The sequence below is a fragment of the Polyodon spathula genome, chromosome 24, assembly GCF_017654505.1.
Source record: "Polyodon spathula isolate WHYD16114869_AA chromosome 24, ASM1765450v1, whole genome shotgun sequence".
Classification (NCBI taxonomy): Eukaryota; Metazoa; Chordata; class Actinopteri; order Acipenseriformes; family Polyodontidae; genus Polyodon; species Polyodon spathula.
This window is the reverse complement of record NC_054557.1, coordinates 9965450-9984816: the sequence shown is the minus strand read 5'-3', so window position 1 is coordinate 9984816 and position 19367 is coordinate 9965450. Positions and strand designations below refer to the sequence as shown.

Here is a 19367-nt window from a genome sequence, read left to right as displayed (position 1 = left end):
AACCCAGCAATGTCCATTTATAGTCTTCCTGACTTGTTCAGCTACTCTGTTGTGGCTGATTGAAACTCAGCGGCATGCTCCCCTGTGTAGGCGTTCTTACATAGCTGGTAAAGAGAATGCGGCCCTTGTTTCTAGCACAAAGACAAGAAAGCCATGACGGAGCGTCTGAATAGTCTGGCGAACTCGTACGCTGTGGAGAGCGAGAAGCTTCGCAACGAAGTGGAGCGGCTGCGACTGACCGAGGAGGAGGCCAGGAACAACTCGAACCGCATCACCACCCTGCTGGAGGAGCTGGCCAGGCTGAAGAAGGAGCTGTGTGACACGCAGAGGGACAAGAGGACCATCGAGGAGTGGGCTGACAAATACAAACTGGAAACCGAGCAGGTAGGAGCATCGTGTCAGAACCTGGAGTTCCAGGGCTTGGCCAAGGCTGTTTGGTTCGAATTGTAGGATGCTCTTGGAGACAACTTCCTGCCTTGTAGCAACATTTTTAAATCTATTTTTTTCTACTATCTCTTGAATATTTGGAATTTTGCAAAACCCAAAACTTGGCACCCTGTTGTTTTCTCTTACTAGCTGGTGGCTGAGCTCAAGGAGCAGAACTTGCTTCTGAAGACAGAGAAAGATGACCTGAACCGCCTCATTCAAGAGCAGAACCAGGAAATGACAGGTACAAATGCGATATAAGCAAGCTTGACTTTTTTTAATGTGTATTGTACGTTGTATAATAACCATGGTCAGACTATTCTACAATTTAATGGGCTGTTCACTAAATCTGTTTTTAAAACGGCAAAGTCGGGTGATTTAAATACAAAAGAATCGACTAGACACTGGACTGTGAGCAAGACCTGGGGCTGTGGTTCAGTTCCTTTCTGATTCTGGCTGTGCTCCCTGTCCCTCACAGAGAAAATGGAGAAGGCGTTAGCAGAGGAAACCAAGCAGCTGGAGTGTGAGCTGAATGAAGAGCGCTCCCGATATCAGAACCTCCTGACCGAGCACCGGCGCCTGGAGGATCGCCATGACGACCTCAAGGAGGAAATGACGCTCATGGTGGTGAGCGAACCAAATAACTTCCCTGATGAATCGGGGATGTATTAAGAATTCCGTATTCGGCTCAAAGGTGTGAATTCAAAGCCACTTATTCTTATTCAGAGTAAAAAGAAAAAAAAAAGGTGATAGCTTTTATTAAGATTGTACAAGGCTGTGGCGATGCATAAGTAATGCATGTCAAGACTGAGAAGCTAGTTAGAATTGTGTAAAAATGAAAAATGTATTCAGGGTAGGAGCAGGAGAATTGAGGCTTTAAAAGATATATACAGATCTTGACAGTATAACATCCCTTGGCTCTAGAATCATTGCATTCATCTATATTTATGGCACTCTTTGGGCCCTGGTTCAATGAATGTGTTGAATTGCATTTCATTTTGTCTCATCATTTTAAATAGCGTATGAATTAAGTACTGCAGCGTGTTTATTTTTTATCTGCTGATGAACTGATTGCTTCTCTTTGTGTTGCTGTCATGCCAGGACCTCCTTGTAAAAAAATAACTCGGCCTCAATTGTTCCTTTTCTAGTAATAAAAATCATTCTGCTTTTTAAAATCCCAGCTGTAGAAAAACAGTGTAGTGCCCTCCCCAGAGTTCTAGCTAAAAACACTTTTACGGTTCTTGCCAATGCGATTTGGATTTGTAAGGTAGTGCCATTTTTGTTTTTGCTCTGTAGTATTTGTTCAAGGACACGGTGAGTGCTTTGTGAACTGCTAGGTGCCTGTTTTTGTATGTAGTATCAAATGTGTTTGTCTGTTTCACAGAACATTCCTAAGCCAGGCCACAGGAGGACAGACTCCACGCACAGCAGCAATGAGTCTGAGTACACATACAACTCAGAATTCGCTGAGTCCGAGGAGAGCGCACGGGGAGCTGAGGTAAGGAATGATGTCTTGTTTTCCGTACCATAGGGAATGAATTGGAATAGATTTTCATCAGCAAAACAAAATCTAAACATGTCAACTTCTACAGGTTCAATACTTATATGTATTTATATGGGTTACCATCCTCCATTTTCTGACATCTCGTTTCCCCTCCTGTGGCCTGCTTCTAACTTCTCTTTGTGGGGGTGATTTTGCAGGATGTTACTAAGGCTCCTTTGGACATGTCCCTGTTCCTGAAACTGCAGAAGAGGGTGACGGAGCTGGAGCAGGAGAAGCAGTCCTTGCAGAACGAGTTGGACAAGAAAGAGGAGCAGGCTTACCGAGCCAGGGCCAGGGTAAGGATGGAGATCTGGGTGCGACGATCCCAGAGGCTGCAGAAAATGCCAGCTGTGCACCCCTATGAGTGCCTGCGCCTTTGGGGGTTTAATGCCTGCATTAACTAACATCTAACTTTCTTGATGCTGGAGGAAACCACTGCTGGTTTTATAAAATAGTTTGTCCCAGAGATGAGGATTAATCAAGTTTTAGACAAAAGTGCACAGGTTTGTTTTCCACCTTTTTGCTCACCTGTTTTTCTTTCCACTAAAGGAGGAAGATGAGCAGAACAGGGCGAGAGGGGCAGAGCTGGAATACGAGTCTCTCAAGGTGAAGTGGGGGGGGGGGGGGGGGGGGGGGTGTCTCTGTTAGGGATAGTTAGGTAGACATGACAATGTGATAGTCAGAAACAGATAGAGTTCAACATTGCTTTAAAACCATACGACCCAGTATACAGAGGATTAGTATACTGTAGTCTGTTTTGCTAGATATCCTTGTGTTTCAGTTCTGTAGCTAATCTTAGGTAGTAAAGAAATCCTCAGCAGATTCAGTACTCAGCTTGACTATTGCTACAGAATGGTAATGTTTACATACAGTACCTACCAAACACAGTTCTATTTTAAAGCAGAACTATGGAGAATTTCCAGCAGACCGCAATAGAATTCATAACTATTGTTTATAATACAGTAAGTTAGATTAGCAAAGGATTGGAGTGAAACTGTTCCAGAGGTTTGGTACCGAGCAAGCACTTACATCCTTCCTCTTGGCACCTACAGGCTGCTGCAGAGTTAACACAGAAAACAAAAAGGTTCTAGACTCTAGATGGATAGACAGCCTTTGCCTGCAAGGTAGTAAACCAGAGTTCACCTCTAAAGTCAGTATATTGGCAGCTAATGAAGATCAAGCTGAACTGACGTAATGTGATCATACATCTCAGAGGACCGGCGCCAGGATGTTTTAATACCAGCCAGAGATTTATAGATCAAAGATTGAGGTCGTCTATAAAAAGTGAGTTACAGTAGTACAGTCTAGACAACACAAATGCGTCCTGACTGCAGCACATTCTTTATCTAGATACGGATTTGAACAGGTGGGGTACATTGTCACTAGGTGTGTGCAGCTGTGATTTCTGTCCCCTGTAAATGGTAAATCTATCTGAAAATACCAGAGTTGCAGAGGGACAAGAATTACAGTTGCACACCCTAGTGGTCATTTCTGAAATTCCGCTTTTAAAAGTATTTTTTAAAGATGCCCCCCCGTGGATGTAAAAGGATATTAGTTAGGAAGCCTTCTAAACTGAAATAGCACTGGTGAATGAAATACAACACACATAACAGGATAATAGAGTTAAGAAATGTAAATGGTGTGAATCTGGACTTTTAGCGGTGGGGTTCGTTAGAACGTTTTGCTTCGTTCTGCAGCGTCAGGAACTGGACTCTGAGAACAAGAAGCTGAAGAATGATTTGAACGAGCTGCGCAAAGCTCTGTCTGAGAAGTCTCCCCCGGGGGTCACAGCGCCGGGCTCCCCTGCCTACAAGGTAGTCATGGAGCAGCTTAACTCCTCCAATGAGGAGCTGGAGGTCCGCAAGGAGGAGGTGCTCATCCTCCGCTCCCAGTTGGTCAGCCAGAAGGAAGCCATTCATCAGAAGGTGTGCTTAGGAAATTAAATGCTGCAGTCAGATTATCGGAATGGATCATAGGGCTTGGGACCATACTGACTATAGTATATATTTTTTTGCACAGATCTTTTTCAAAAGTAAAAATAAAACAAACAGACACCCACTGTGCTGTGTCTTTTACGATATGTCAGTGTTCAAATGCTGTTCGACTAAAGATTCTGGTCCACTTTGAAGTTGAATAGGATTAATTAAATAATGTAACAGCTGTTGACAACTAGAGTTGCCAAGCACAGTTTAAGATGAGATAAAAGGAACCCTTAGGTGGATGCTGTGTGGTCCAGTGGTTAAAGAAAAGGACAGGAGGTCCCTGGTTCAAATCCAGGCTCAGCCACGGACTCATTGTGTGACCCAGAGCAAGTCGCTTAACCTCCTTGTGTTCCGTCTTTCGGGTGAGACGTTGTTGTAAACGACTCTACAGCTGATGCATAGTTCACGCACCCTAGTCTCTGTAAGCCACCTTGAACAAAGGCATCTGCTAAATAAACAAATATTAACAACAAATAATAACAACCCACTTCTCAGCTGTTGGGAGTTTATAGGGCGCTTCACATTAAAAACATTAAACAATTGCGGAAATGTTTTTTGAACCTTGATGTGCTGTATGGTGACGTGCTCAGTTGACAGTACCTTTTAATTGTTGTTTTTGTGTTTTTATTCTTTCCTTCCATCAATTCCTTGCGTCCAGGAGAACAAGGTAAATCAGTTTTTTTTTTTTTTTTCCTGCTGATGTTCTAACCTTTGTTTTGGAATTGAGCTTTCTCCACTCTGCATGAGCTAACTAACTGTCACTGTACAGCCCAGTCTCTGTTGTTCGAGCTTGAGAAACAGGAAATTAAAAACCAGAGTTGCTTTCAGTGGGCATAATAGCAGCTGTCTTGCTTGACCTGATGATTTGTTAAATCTCCTAACCAGTTTATTTAAGTGTGAATACGAAGCTAACAAGCTACACTTGTTAATGTCAAAAGGAAAATGAGTGAGCACCATTAATATCCCTTTCCTTTACCAAAAGTCCTGTAGTCTCTTCTGTATACCATAAGTATGCCACTCTTATGGGAAAACAAAAGCTCTTTGTTTTGTCACACTCTTGTTCTTTTCTCTTGCTTGGCCACACTGAGCCCTTTCATTGTATTTGTATCACTGCCTCATTTGTCAACTGCATGCTGTTTAAAAAAAAAAGTCAGGCATGATCATTAAGTTGTGTTCTTGTCTTAAGACTTGCCAGACTGTTTTACATGGTTTGTTCTTGATTATTTTACACAATACTGTCAGATTCCAGTATTGCCGCATGGGCATGTAACTGCTGTGCACTTAAATGACATGATTCCCAGTCCTTTCAACCTCTCTTCTTGCTGTACCCCTGCTGCACTATGATTGGTTGTTTTTTCTGCCACTAATGTTTACAACAGTTTTGCTAAATTGTCGTTGCTTTGGTGCAGCCATTTCTCTTGCGATATTAAAGATTGCAACCTTTGTACACTTCCCTTCTGTACTCTCAATCTTTGTTACACCAGAATTGAACTGGCATGTGGTTAGAAAAAGACAGCGTGCTCATTCCTGTCTCCTCTCATAGCAAACCATGACTGAAGCCATGCCCTGCATGGAGGACGTGCACAAGATGAGGGATGCTGGAGAAATAACTCAAGCATATCTAGCCCTGAAAGAAAGCAACAGGTACACTTTCAGCTTGTTTTATTGTTAGTGCAAGGCCTTCTGTTTTTATTTGCCATTAGTGCTTATTTTAGTTGAGAGACTGTTTATTTCAGAATTCATTCATTTATCAAAGACCTGGAGCCGTTGTGTGTACATACCATTGAATGGTACTAAAGTGACTATAGTGCGTGGGTTTAATATTAAAAAAGAGCTTCATTTAAGATTATATTTCTTGGATGGTAAGCTACGTTATGTAGAAGAGTATCACAACACAGACATCTGCACACACGAATGACAGCGAATCTGAGCATGAAAATGTTGGGTGTACAAACAGAATTACAAATTATAAATGCTTACTTAACCCCCTCCATATTTAATGATCTCTTCCCTGATGCTTGTAATTCTTGGTAAGGGGGAACATTTCAAGAATGACAGTCATGTTGTTTGCAGTTCAAAAGCAGAGCTCACAATCTGATGGTCACATGCAAACCTTTTAACTCTCCTTACTACTTTCAGATTCTTTTGAAATTGTATCTACACAAGTCATATCTGGAATTAATAGGTGTTAATTTGAGAACTCGAGCAATATCCGTTAGACCGTTCAGGTTTAATGAGCAATTTCTTCTGTAATTCTCCAATCTTATTTGTCCCATGATATGTGTTTTTCCACAGAATTGTGTTGGTCACATGACAACAGAGAGTCAATAATTCTGTAAACGAACTACATTTTTGTACAGTTTGTACAAAAACAAAGCTTTAACTAAACAATCAGTCTCCAGCATAGGATGTAAAATCTAATTTGATTCTCACATCGTGGGAAAAGAAAAATCGTGAATCACCTTTTGTAATGCTACTATAGCAATTTTAGCATGCAATGCCATTTTAATTCTCCTAATTTAAAAGGATTTTCATTTACAATTTGACAAATCAGCAGTCTTCCCAGCTACTTTGGTGCTAAACTCATTTGAATGAGGATTATGATTCCTGGTATCTTTTGTGGTTTGGTAGTGTAAAGCAGCTCATTAATATTACATATAGGAGGCAGGGCTTCCAAACAGCCACACCCCTTACAACCAGTTATACAGGATCAGAAAGAATGCCATGCTTGAGTCTTGATGGCCACTTTAAGGAAATCTCTGAAGAAGGATCATTGACTTGCAAGGCTTAATCATTCATGTTTTCAGAGGCCTTACAATATTTTAATTCCCTAATATCCTAATAGTATGAGGTTAGCATATCTTTATAATGTTTCTTTACAGGTGCTTTGTGATACCATAAGATACAGTAATCAATACGCTTACACCTGGGAAGTGGGGTGTTCCAGTGTAGTAATGTGTGGGGGTTCCATTAAACATATTGTGTATCTTATTCTCTGTTTCGTCCAGATCGCCAAAGTTCACCTCTAAGCCTGTTGCAGTCAGTGATCTCATGAGTAGGATAAGGTAACATATTGAGAGAAAGCAGTGTCAGTGCATCGTGCATGAACATGACGTTCTCAAATGAGGGAAAGAGGAAAGTGCATTGCCGCCTTTTGTTTTCACCGCAGGCTTGTTTTGAGGACTAGGTCGTTCATTTATACATGTATGACTTGAGTGAAATGTAAATGAGGCTGCACTGCAGGAATGGCTGCTCGGATGTTTTAAACCTTACCAGTGTACGAGACTCTAACCCAGGGGTGTCAAACTCAGTTCCTGTAGGGCCGCAGTATCTTCTGGCTTTAGTTCTACCCGAGCTCCCAATTACTTAATTAGTCTAATTATTTGATTAATTGGACAAATTTAACAGTCTTTTTCCGTGCCTCTAAAATGTTTCAGTGTAGTGTATCTTGATTCAAGTGCATTTTGGAAACCATCAACTGTAAAAGACCTTGAAAAATATTAAGTATGTCCAATTGAACAATAATTAGGTCAATGATGGTAACTGAGAGTTTAAGTTGGAATGAAAACCAGAAGACCCTGAAACCCTTGGAGTTTGATACCCCTGCTCTAACCCCCCTTTTGTGGTGTAAGAACAAATGGGATTCTGAAGGGGGTGGGGGGACGGACGGACAATAGATCTACCTGTAGACATGGGTATAGGTACTGTATTGTAAAACACTACAAATAACAATGAAGACACAGATGCTATAACCTGCTATTAATCTATCCGGAGTGCTCTGAATACCAGTTACGAATAAGGACCTGTGTACATTTAACCTGTGCTTTTTGTGGCCCTATTTTGCAAGATAATAAATTCAGGGACAGTACCCTATTGCATGGAGGCATGGTTTGACATGGTTTGGAAGGTCTGAGTATCTGAACTACATCAGTGTGAGTGAGGGAGCATGATAACACAGCAAGAGGACTGTGCTGAGCAGTTGCTTTCAACAGTCCTTTGTATAGCAAGAGTATTCATGATGACCTCAATTTTACCATGTGACACTAAACCACCTATCAGAGCTTTCTCAATTATGGCTCCTACATACAGACAGAATGTAAGGGACTGAATATCTTGCTATAGTGGCAGGTTATGCAATAATGTATGTCATTTAGTAATATGAGATGGAGATATTGCATAAGTTGTACACTGCTGTGTTTAAAAGTTGTACTTACTAATTAAAAGTAATTGGTGGGGAGGGGGTGGGGGTGCCTTAATGGTAACTCTTTATATAAAGCAGGGGAGACCATGAATAAAGGTCAGCATGTACTGTAAGTGTTTTAGCATGAGCAACAAAAAAAAGCAACAGTATTCTGTCAATCAACTTACTGTTCCTTTTACTTTTCCTTATTTTTGTCATCAGTTTTTATTTGCAGTTATAAGTTCAGTTGCAAACAACACGGAGCAGTAAGCATATTAACTGGATACAATAAAGCGTCTTTGAGGAAAGCTTCTTGCTGTTCTTAGTGGACGGTTGTGATACAAGGTTTAATACAGAGAAGCTTCCCCTTCTGCAGTCATGTCATCTCTGTCCTTCTCATCTCCCTACCACCTCACCTCCTTCATGTGTCCCTGTTTTTTTTATTTTGCTTTGTTTTTTGTTTTTTCGTTTGCTTGGAAGATCACCCCCCCAAGACTACCATGCGCTGAATGAGGATGGAGAGCTTTGGCTGGTTTATGAAGGGTTAAAGGAAACCAACAGGTTAACCTAATTTCTAAAGCATGGGGCTTTTCCCCCTGTCTGCTGCGTGTCTCTTACTAACCTCGCACTGTTCCAGCGCAACCGTGCGTTGCACCAGAGAGGCTTCAGCTGAACTCGGGAAGAGGGTACAGGACCTAGCTCGGCTGCAGCATAGAGCATACTTCTGTACTGGATGTTTTTTTGTTTTTTTTAATGGAAAAAAAAACATGGCAATAGTCGCTGTTTCATTATATTTCCAAATTAGAAACTGTATCACAATATCAATCCACAATTTCAAGCATCATGCCACATTATCTTCAATAACACATCTAAACTTCTGTTAAGTATAACTGAAGTTTCTACATTATCACCTCCCATTTTTCTGTCATGTAACCATGTATTTCCAATTCAGAAATATCCAGAGGTGTTAAGCTTTTGTACTGAATAATATACACTAACAAAAAAAAAAAAATCCCCATTTGTACCAGAGCCTATTTTATATGCATGTAGAGTCAATCAGTCAAAGTCAATCAGCTCAGGTTTATTGAAACCTGTTACATTTAAAATAATAAATACAGGTATAAAGTGTGTAGTCTGTAGAGGAGTGCTATAAAAATGTTTTGTGTGGTGATTGCAAAGCAAATTTACCTTCACTTGTTTTAATAAAAAGTTTACAGTGGTGTTTCAGCCTTATTCCTCTAAACCCTCAATTGTGTTTTCTCCTAAAAAGCAGATGTAACTCACAATCATCATTTCTGTTATTACTTCTCATTTTATGCTAAGGAAAAAGAATCATGTTAATCGCGTTTATTGTTTATCCATCAGATTACAAAGGGAGGGTGCTCAAAAGGACTTTTAACAGCATCTGCACTCTGATAGACAGTAGCGTGGGTTCTCTTTGTAAATTCTGAAACATTTACCAATGGAGTTTTAATAACCCTTTCTCCTTTTGAACCTCATGAAAAATAGTCATCAATAATTGTAATTACTGGGTGATTTTAGGCTGTCACTCATCTTGAGAGATGGCCTGTCATGCCTAAGTGGCAAATCACAGATAAAGGTGTGTGGGGGGGGGGGGGGGGGGATTACTAATTCAGGCAAACACAAAGGAGGGTTCAGAGTTGTGCTTTCTTTTATTGCTAGCTTTAAAATGTGCCGCTGGCTTTGCTGTGTAGCTGTTGGTGGATGTGCGCCCCCTGGAGACTTGCTGTGAATGCTGCTCTCAATGTGTCTCTTTCTCTGCCCCTGCTGCTGTGCAGGCTGCTGGAGTCCCAGCTCCAGACTCTGAGGAAGAGCCACGAGAATGAGACGGAGGTGCTGCGCGAGGAGCTGCAGAGCGTCAAGGAGGACAACAACAGGCAGCAGCAGCTCCTGGCTCAGAACCTCCAGCTGCCCCCCGAGGCTCGCATCGAGGCCAGCCTGCAGCACGAGATCACCAGGCTTACCAACGAGAACCTGGTAGGTAGAGCAGCCCTTCCATGGGCACTAGCACCAGCATGAGGGAGACTGCAACACTGCAGTAGCAATATACCATAGTATGAATATACACAGCTATGGCCAAAAGTTTTGCATCACCCTATAGGATTAACAAATATTGCTTCATAAAGTCGAATGAAACTGGCTGAATAATGTTACGTTAACATATTGAGTTAAATACCGCTTTGTAGTGGCATTTTGAAATCTAACATGAAATACTGTACTGCTACTTATGGCTTCCGGTTGACTTTTGCATTCTCATTTTGTAGTTTATTTGATTACATGATGTTAAATAAAATATCTAAATTATGTTCTTGTAGTTGTATATTTCTGTCACAATCCCCAAAATATTTTGGCTGTAGCTGTATACATGTATATTCATAGTCTTTTTATTTATAAATAAAATGCAAAAAGAAAACCAATGCTATTTCTTGATTTTCATTTAATAAAAATCTATTCTATAAACTAATTTCTTCTTTATTTTTCCTACAGTATGGATTTTGTTTCGTACAAGTGAATTGTTCCTTAAATAAGCAACCATCTGTCTTAGTTATAAACTTAAAATGCTATACTCTTAATTGAAGTTTTTCTTTTTTACACACACATAACATCAACAGATATCACAAGCTTAATAAACAAAAAGCCTTAACTTTAACTAATTGTCAAGAAGGATTTGGGATATTTTGCATTAGCATTAATCTTTGCTTTCCATCAATTCCATTAATGTTGATGTGGGCACTCTGTTTGAGAAATGCAACTATACCTGTTGAATGGGAAACATATACTTTAAGTCTAAACTCAAACTTAAAAATAGATACTTTGCTGCACAAAGCACCTTTTTAATCAATGACAGTAGTTAGAATAGTTTTAGATTTGACGCTATTTAGATCAAATTGATAGATGCATGTTGTGTTTTTGCTACAAAATGTGTTTGTTGATTTAGAGCAGGGGTCTCCAACCCTGGTCCTGGAGAGCCCCTATCCACTGGCGTTTATAGATGTCTGCATCATCAGTGGCTAAATATCTGGAACACCTGTTAATCTTGACTGATTTAAGCCAATAATTTGTTCAATAAGTAACTGAGAGATTGGTTGAAATGCAAACCAGGAGCCACAGTGGTTCTCCAGGACCAGGGTTGGAGACCCCTGATTTAGAGACCTGGTTTTGTTGCCTGCTTATAAATGTTTAAGTTATTTATTGATTTAAAACTTTATCAATAAAATAATTAACCAAGGTAATACTGTATGGGGGCAGTCTATGGGGAAGACCAATTACAAAAACACAACACATACACACAAAAAATAAAAAATAAAACAATATACAATCCTGGATGGTGGTGATAAAGAATAAACAATCAACAACCTGGCAGCAAGACCTGCTGCAATGCCTACTATAGAACATACAACAGCAGACATCTCCCCCCTATTTTGCAGTACTTTGAGGAATTATATGCAGATGACCCCACGAAGTATCAGTTCTACCGGATTTCGCTTTACAAACGGATCATTGTATGTAGATCTGACTGGACTGTGTGTCCTCCCAGTCCCTCTTCTCTTCTCTTCTCTTCTCTTCCTGACCTGGATGCACTAACTGGAGAGCGGCCTGCCTGCACTCCTTGAAAGAATCTCCTTGAAACTAAAGACACTGTGATTGTTTTTTTCACCCCACAGCTTTAACCCATTTCCAACGACGATGTCCTGTCTGTTCACTTCTCGTATTATTTCAGCACCCGGCGCTTTACTAATACACCGTCACAGGGTGATGGAAGCACAGTCAGCTTTCTATTATATCTTATATGTATTTTCTTTTGGAATTTTACAGTATGTAGTTGCCGTTTTATTTTGATAAACAAGCAAGTCTTCCTTGTTGCAACTTCTCAAACCAAGTATTGAACCTCTATGCTGTTTAGACAGTCTTTTTAATTTTTTTTTTAATTATTATTATTTTTTTTTAACAGGGACTGACTCTAGTTTTATAACATAACACTACGGATTTATTTTAGAAAACCTTATTTATATTATAATACCCATTTTTGATACACTTTGTTTCCATCATCCATTTTTAGTGTGCTGAAAGCTGTTCTGAATCAAGCTTTTAAACTTTTAACAAGACGGCAACCCCCATCCTTTCTAAAATGGTGTCTTTATGCTACGATAGAGTTACTAATGCCCCTCCTGTTGTGTTGTCACCGATCCCAGCTGAAAATCCCCAGTAAATCTGCCCTGGATACAGTTTCTTAATTGAGAATAATATATTGCCTTCTTACTCTTAGGATCTCATGGAACAGTTGGAAAAACAGGACAAGACTGTTCGCAAACTAAAGAAGCAGCTGAAAGTATTTGCAAAGAAGATTGGGGAGCTAGAAGGTACGTACATAGTTGAATTGGTCCTGAACTAAAAGCTGGAAAGATGTGCCTTTTTAAAGATGTTTTTAGATGTACTGGTTGTTGTGGGAGGTGAGTAACGTACTATATACAATATTTAAAGAGGACCCCGTGTTCTACAGTGACTAGTCTTGGCGTTTTGCTTCTCAGTGTTATGTTGTCCTCTGTTTCCTCCACAGTAAGCGGTCAGATGGAAAATGTGTCTCCAGGCCAGATCATCGACGAGCCCACCCACCCTGTCAACATTCCCAGAAAGGAGAAAGATTTCCAGGGAATGCTAGAGTACAAGAAGGAGGATGAATCCAAACTGGTGAAAAACCTCATCCTAGGCAAGTGAAGATAGACATTCAATAAGCAAAAAGTACATTGGCGTTTTAATACAGATGACCAGACCAGTCAAAGCCCTGGTCATTACTGACATAGTCACGAATTCTTCTGGCCATTGGTTTAGTCGGAAAGTGGCAGACATTAGAAAGCGGAGCAAATCATGTTTGACATTAAGCTTGTTGTCAGTATTTGCCTTTTGTTATTTATGTATTTTCAGAGCTAAAACCACGGGGTGTGGCTGTAAACCTGATTCCTGGCTTACCGGCCTACATCCTCTTCATGTGTCTCAGGCATGCAGATTATGTGAATGATGACCAGAAAGTGCGCACTTTGTTAACCTCAACTATTAATGGCATCAAGAAGATCTTAAAGGTATGTGTTTTTTAAATATTACCAAGTCAAGTCTAGGTACAATACTTCCAATGCACTAATGGTGAAAGATTTTGTGTAAACTGGAAAGTGCTACATGTCAGAATAATTTGGTAAAAGCAGTTTAAATTGAATATGAATCAAGAACCCATACTGTACCTGTATGTTTTTATAATGGGGACCATACATAACAGTGTGGCATTGAAACAGCATGGTATAGAGATCTATAGAATTGGTGCCTTCAACACTGCACGCCTGTAAATAGGGTTAGGTCTTGGGTGTGCCCCTTGATATTTTATACTGAACTTTATCCATGTAAGAAACTGAAACTGTATGTTTTCTTTGTGATTTACTTTGTGCTGAAAGTGTTCAAGCTGCTTTATTTGTTCATTCTCCTATTTTATCTAGAAAAGAGGCGATGACTATGAAACCGTCTCTTTCTGGCTGTCTAACACTTGCCGGTTCCTGCACTGTTTGAAGCAATACAGTGGAGAAGAGGTAAACCCATTCCATGCATTTCATGGAAGTTGCTCTATGGTTTAAGTCTGTTCTACTGTAATTGACACCTGTTCTCTGATTACCACAGTCCTTTATGAAGCACAACACCCCACGACAGAATGAACACTGCCTCTCTAACTTTGACCTGGCAGAGTACAGGCAGGTCCTGAGCGACTTGGCCATCCAGATTTACCAGCAACTCGTGAAGGTCATGGAGAACATCCTTCAGCCAATGATAGGTGAGATTTAATAACATATACACCTGTCATTAAGAATTCAACAGTGTGTGATCACATGAAAATTTCCTTGTTTTTGTCTTGAGAAGGGAATGTCTTTTGAATGCTTTATTGTTTGATAACATTACTGTTTTGTGTGCTCTGGGTAAAGCACAGAAATGCTGCAATATGATTGGTCAAAACACTCCCAGCATATTAATGATGATGGTGATTAAGGTCTCCGTGGGTATAACCACATTACATTCTACTTTGCATAAGTCATCAAAGTATTTTTTTGTTCAACTGATTGATCATCAAATGTACTTTTTAGTAGCTGAACTTCTCATAAATTATAGTCTGTGCTTTAAGACACTTCTTCAGTGTTTTAAATTACAACTTGATTAAGTTCTTTTGGATGAAGTCTACTTCTGTCGTTGATGTGCCAGGCATACATTGTAATGGATTAAAAGTGAGGGCTAGAATGAGATACAACGTCTATGTACCCAAACGAAACGTGTGTCATCTCTGTGTATGTTTTCAGTTTCGGGAATGCTGGAACATGAGACGATCCAGGGTGTGTCGGGAGTGAAGCCCACTGGCTTGCGTAAGAGGACCTCCAGTATTGCGGATGAAGGCACCTACACGCTGGACTCCATCCTGCGTCAGCTTAACTCCTTCCACTCCACCATGTGCCAGCACGGCACAGACCCGGAGCTTATCAAACAGGTCATCAAGCAGATGTTCTACATCATCGGGGCCGTCACCCTCAACAACTTGCTGCTACGCAAGGACATGTGCTCCTGGAGCAAAGGAATGCAGATTAGGTGGGTTTCAGTCTGACTTCCACTGTCATTTTACTACCAGAGCAGAACATACGGTAGCTGCTGTGGGTTTCACATTGGGGTATTTTGGATTCTGTAGGCTTTCATTAGTTTGAAATAGTTTGGGTAATTTCCAAGACTAGATAAGCCATTTGGCTTCAGACAGTAGGAAGAACACATGTATAAAGGACTTCAATTGCTTTCCCTTTCAGGTACAATGTGAGCCAGCTTGAGGAATGGCTAAGGGACAAGAATCTAATGACAAGTGGTGCTAAGGAGACACTGGAGCCTTTGATCCAGGCAGCTCAGCTGCTGCAGGTGAAGAAGAAGACGGATGAGGATGCGGAAGCGATCTGCTCAATGTGCAATGCTCTTTCAACAGCACAGGTACACCTTTTTAAACTTTTTGAGTGGAAGCCAGAAGTTCAGTTTAGAAATATTTGCCATGACATTGGAAAACGTAAATACATTTTATTTACTGTTTCAAATAAATGCTTCCAGGCAGGAGAAAGGAATGTTATAACATAGCAGGGCTAAGACTTTTAATTGTTTAGTTATAGAAAATGTGTTTTAAAATTTTGTTTATGCTTCTTTGGTTTTAAAAAATAATATTTTATATGCTGCATGTGTTTGCATTGGCAAATGCCAATACCTATATTGTGAAATTTATATCCTTTCTGGGAAGTACTGTATATTAGTTGCATGATTTGTGTTTTTTCATTTATGTAACTGGCTTTTTTCCAACAGATTGTAAAAGTGCTGAATCTGTACACTCCAGTAAATGAGTTTGAAGAAAGGGTTTCTGTATCGTTTATACGTACCATACAGGTAAGATCATCAGTTCACCTGCTTTTTCAATTGTTTATTCCTTTTTAAATTCAATTTTCATGCTTTTCTAATGCTTTGACAATGGGTAATGCTCAATCCTGGGAACATAGCCGAGGCATGGTACAGAAATTAGACTGTAAGCAAAAAATACATGCAGTTGTAACATTTAGCCACCAGGTTACACATTTGCAAGAGAAAAAGGTATATTTAAAACAGATCTAGGAATAGGATGATTGAGACATTCCATTGTGGACAGGAACACAGATTAGAAAAGTAAATCATTACTTCTCTCTCTTCCTCGGCAGATACGTTTACGAGACCGGAAGGAATCTCCCCAGTTACTAATGGACACCAAAAACATCTATCCAGTTACATTCCCATTCAACCCCTCTTCCCTTGCACTGGAAACCATTCAGATCCCCAGCAGCCTCAACCTGTTATTCCTCACTCGTGTCTAAAGGAAGGGACTGCTCAACTCATGCTTTGGTTGACAGCAAGTTTATTTATATGTTGCAGGAACAGTCCTGAATCCAGTCACGTAGAGTTCAGTATTTGTTATTTTGGATTTAGCACGCAAAGCTGTGAAGTCATGCACTTCAAAATTTATATTTGAGGGCAATAACAAAATAAGCCCAGTTCAATCTAGTGCATGTAACAAGTTTAGTAGATATGCCAGATATGTCACCTTAATGAGTATTTGGCATAATTTCTGAGACTGGCTGCACAAATTGTAATGCACGGTATCTGAAAAAATACTTTTATGGTTATGCTTTTGTTTTTACAATGGTTATTTGAACACTCACTCCAAGTGATGCACTCTATCACAGTCTATTAGTTATTTTAAATGAAAGCAGTAGAGAAAGCATTGTCAGGGAGAAGTGTGGCCTTCCATCTCTATCACAAGCTGACCTGTTCAGTTAGCTACTCTTACAATAGCCAATTTATGTCTTGCATTTGTTTTCCAACACCTCTTCATTTTAGGTGACGTGTTTTTTTTTTTGTTTTTTTTTGTTTTTTTATATCAACCTGTGTTTTCTTTACAATTGTTTCACATGGAAGGAGTTACACATTGTTGGGAATTGGAAATGTTGAAGTTAAAAATATGACTTTGCCTGACTGGATCGGGCATTGTAGACACTGCCTGCAACATAGATCTCGAGAGAAACATTATTATGATTCAGGTCAAGACCTGACAACTAAAGCATGTGGGTTACAGAGCACAGTGTGCACAGATCTGAGTCGTGAACATGTAGAAAAAGTCATGTTCAAATCATAAAACATTTAAGAACATTGTAAATTCTCTTGCATGTTAAGGCAGACTTAAATCTAATCTTTTGATTTTGGTTGAGGAGCTGGTAAAAATAAAAGAGGAGGAGGAGGAGAACAGGGACTGGTTATGCTTTAAACAGTTTATTAACTGGAAAAGTAAACTGTTAATACATAGAATACATTGTCCAATAGCTTTCTTATTTATGTCGGTAAGATATGTAGAAATGCAGATGGTCCTAGCCTACTATTTAATATAGATGCTTCTTTGTTAGTATTGTGGGTTTACTTAGAATGCCTAGATAGCTGCTGTGTCTTGTGTAACTTGCATAGCTAGAACAATGTAGCACTGCAGTGTAGTATTAAGACATAGTTCTCTTGAATATTGTTTACAATTAAAACATTAGCTTGATTTTATGTGAGTGTCACTGTAACACTTCAAAGTTTTTTTGTTTTTTTTTTCTCCATGGTAAAGGCTCAAAGAGATTAATATAGATTGTCCAGTGCTATTTATCATAATGTGCTGAGATTTGTAGTATGACTGCACACTCCTTAATGTTAAGGGTAAATGCATAGGGTTACAATGCACAGTCTACACTGTAATACTGTTGTTAAAATCATTAAATTGGTTTGCCTTATACCAGTGATCTAAGGCTGAACTATGAAAGGACCAGGGGATACTTCTTTGGTGCCTTTACCATGGATAGTAGTAAGCCTCATTTAAGCACACAAGCACACTGGATGTCTCATGTATAAGACAAAGGTTACTTTTTTTAATGGAGGTCTTTAAAAATGTATGGACAGATTTAAGTTATTTATTTCAGTATTATTGACATGAGTTCTGTTACACTGGCCCTTAACTGAAACAGCTTCTAGCATGTTTGATTTAAGGGTATTGTTAATAGGCAGGGTGTAACAGACAACATTTCTTTAATAGAATAGAAGCATAACCCTGACTTTATAGCATAGCTGATATGATGCTGCCTGCGTTGTTTCAATTACACAGTGAATGCTGCTCTGACTAATTGCCCCCAAGCTTTTTTTTTTTTTTTTTTTTAAATAGTTTTTTGCTGGTATAATTTGTGTGCCCAATTAAGGGAGGATTTATGTGGGAAAATAATAATAATAATAATAATAATAATAATAATAATAATAATAATTAATAATAATAAGAATAATAATAAAAGTTGACATTGCTTATGACCTTTTTTTGGAGATACAATGACAAAAGCTAGTAAAGTAGTGATGACTGCCAGCTTACAAAGCAGCCCAGCCACTCTCTTGATCTTGGTCTCCAGGGTCACTGTTCACTGCATGAATGCCTGTAATATTTGGCAAGGCGTTTTTTTTATAGAATGTGTTGGTACCATGGATTGCTCCCAAGCTGATGCAGACATTTTCGCTTTTGAAAACCTTGTTCAATTCACGTGTGCACAGTAATTAGCATTGAAGCACTCCAGGAACATACTGTATTTATACGATGCACCTTAATTGTCAGCTGTGTTTGCACGATCAATACAAGGCTTTGTACATTTTTTTTTCTAGGGACTGGGTGTAGGGGCAACCTGGTTGCCTCACTTGTATTCAAATATTTGCTCGCTGTCTATACTTGAGCTGCAGGGACTATAATAAAAAAAAAAGTGCTCGAAACGTTGTCAAGCAAAATTGGCTACTGGACTTCAAAAAAAGGTTCTGATAAATGCATCTTTCCTTTTTATTGCTCAGTTCCCTTAGAGGTACATATCAAGGTCACTGGGACCAGCACAGGCACATTGTAAATTGTTCCTACCGTGTATTGTCACAACGGAACCCTACATATTTGTAATGAAATATTGTGTTTGGAAACTACTGTCTGAATGGATTGATGTTGTTCTGATACAATCCACAGAACTGGAAAATACTAGCTATACTAGAAATGAAATTAAGTATTTAAAGTCTTCTCTACCTAAATACTTTGTTTTTATTAATGTTCATATTTTTTATAAAAGTATTGGTTTGTTTACACTTTATAAAGCCTTACCTGATAACAGCATGTTGAGTACAGCAGTTGGCAGCTGATACACAATTTTTGGTTGCGTCTTTGAGATAGTTATGTGTTGCTTTCTGTTTTTACAGAAATCTCAAATTTTGTCATATCCATTAAATAAACAGCTAAAGTACAGTCCTCTGGGCACTGTGCTACCAGCAACAGTGTTCTTTTTTTTTTTTTTTTTTTTTTTTTACTTTCAGAAATGAAAGAGAAGGAGATCTGTTAGACACAAACCTTCTTGGGTTAGAAGTTGATTTCATAATCAGGACCATAGAAATGTTAAAATGTCAATTTGCCTATAAAACATATCGCAAGGCTATTTGTATGGGATATTTGCTGTGTATTTTTATTTCTTCATTATGTCCTTTTGTACGTGTTTGCCTGTTTTCTGTACAGCTTAATTTTTGTGTGTTTTAAACAGTGACACAATATATTTATTCATTGCTGGAATCATGTCAGGACTTTGCAAGAGATCAGTTCAGC

The 19367-nt window shown here is 39.3% G+C and overlaps 1 protein-coding gene across 9 annotated transcripts in view; it reads left to right on the top strand.

Annotated features, from left to right (window-relative positions):
- Positions 1–17962, top strand: part of LOC121299021 (unconventional myosin-Va-like) — a 61126-nt gene extending 43164 nt beyond the window's left edge. For 2 of the 9 annotated variants that reach the window (XM_041226466.1, XM_041226462.1), the window contains 21 exons: positions 136–384; positions 577–670; positions 905–1053; positions 1811–1924; positions 2128–2265; positions 2519–2575; positions 3667–3894; positions 4610–4618; positions 5495–5595; positions 8612–8692; positions 9931–10129; positions 11581–11655; positions 12420–12513; positions 12711–12860; positions 13076–13230; positions 13636–13725; positions 13814–13964; positions 14482–14764; positions 14974–15148; positions 15509–15589; positions 15895–17962. In XM_041226466.1, coding sequence (XP_041082400.1) covers positions 136–384; positions 577–670; positions 905–1053; positions 1811–1924; positions 2128–2265; positions 2519–2575; positions 3667–3894; positions 4610–4618; positions 5495–5595; positions 8612–8692; positions 9931–10129; positions 11581–11655; positions 12420–12513; positions 12711–12860; positions 13076–13230; positions 13636–13725; positions 13814–13964; positions 14482–14764; positions 14974–15148; positions 15509–15589; positions 15895–16047 — 2826 coding nt within the window. In that variant the 3' untranslated portion in view covers positions 16048–17962. Of the gene's footprint in view, positions 1–135; positions 385–576; positions 671–904; positions 1054–1810; positions 1925–2127; positions 2266–2518; positions 2576–3666; positions 3895–4609; positions 4619–5494; positions 5596–6959; positions 7017–8611; positions 8693–9930; positions 10130–11580; positions 11656–12419; positions 12514–12710; positions 12861–13075; positions 13231–13635; positions 13726–13813; positions 13965–14481; positions 14765–14973; positions 15149–15508; positions 15590–15894 lie in introns of all 9 variants that reach the window. The other 7 variants (XM_041226469.1, XM_041226464.1, XM_041226467.1 and 4 more) reach the window with 4 other exon arrangements.
- Positions 17963–19367: the final 1405 nt, after the last annotated feature.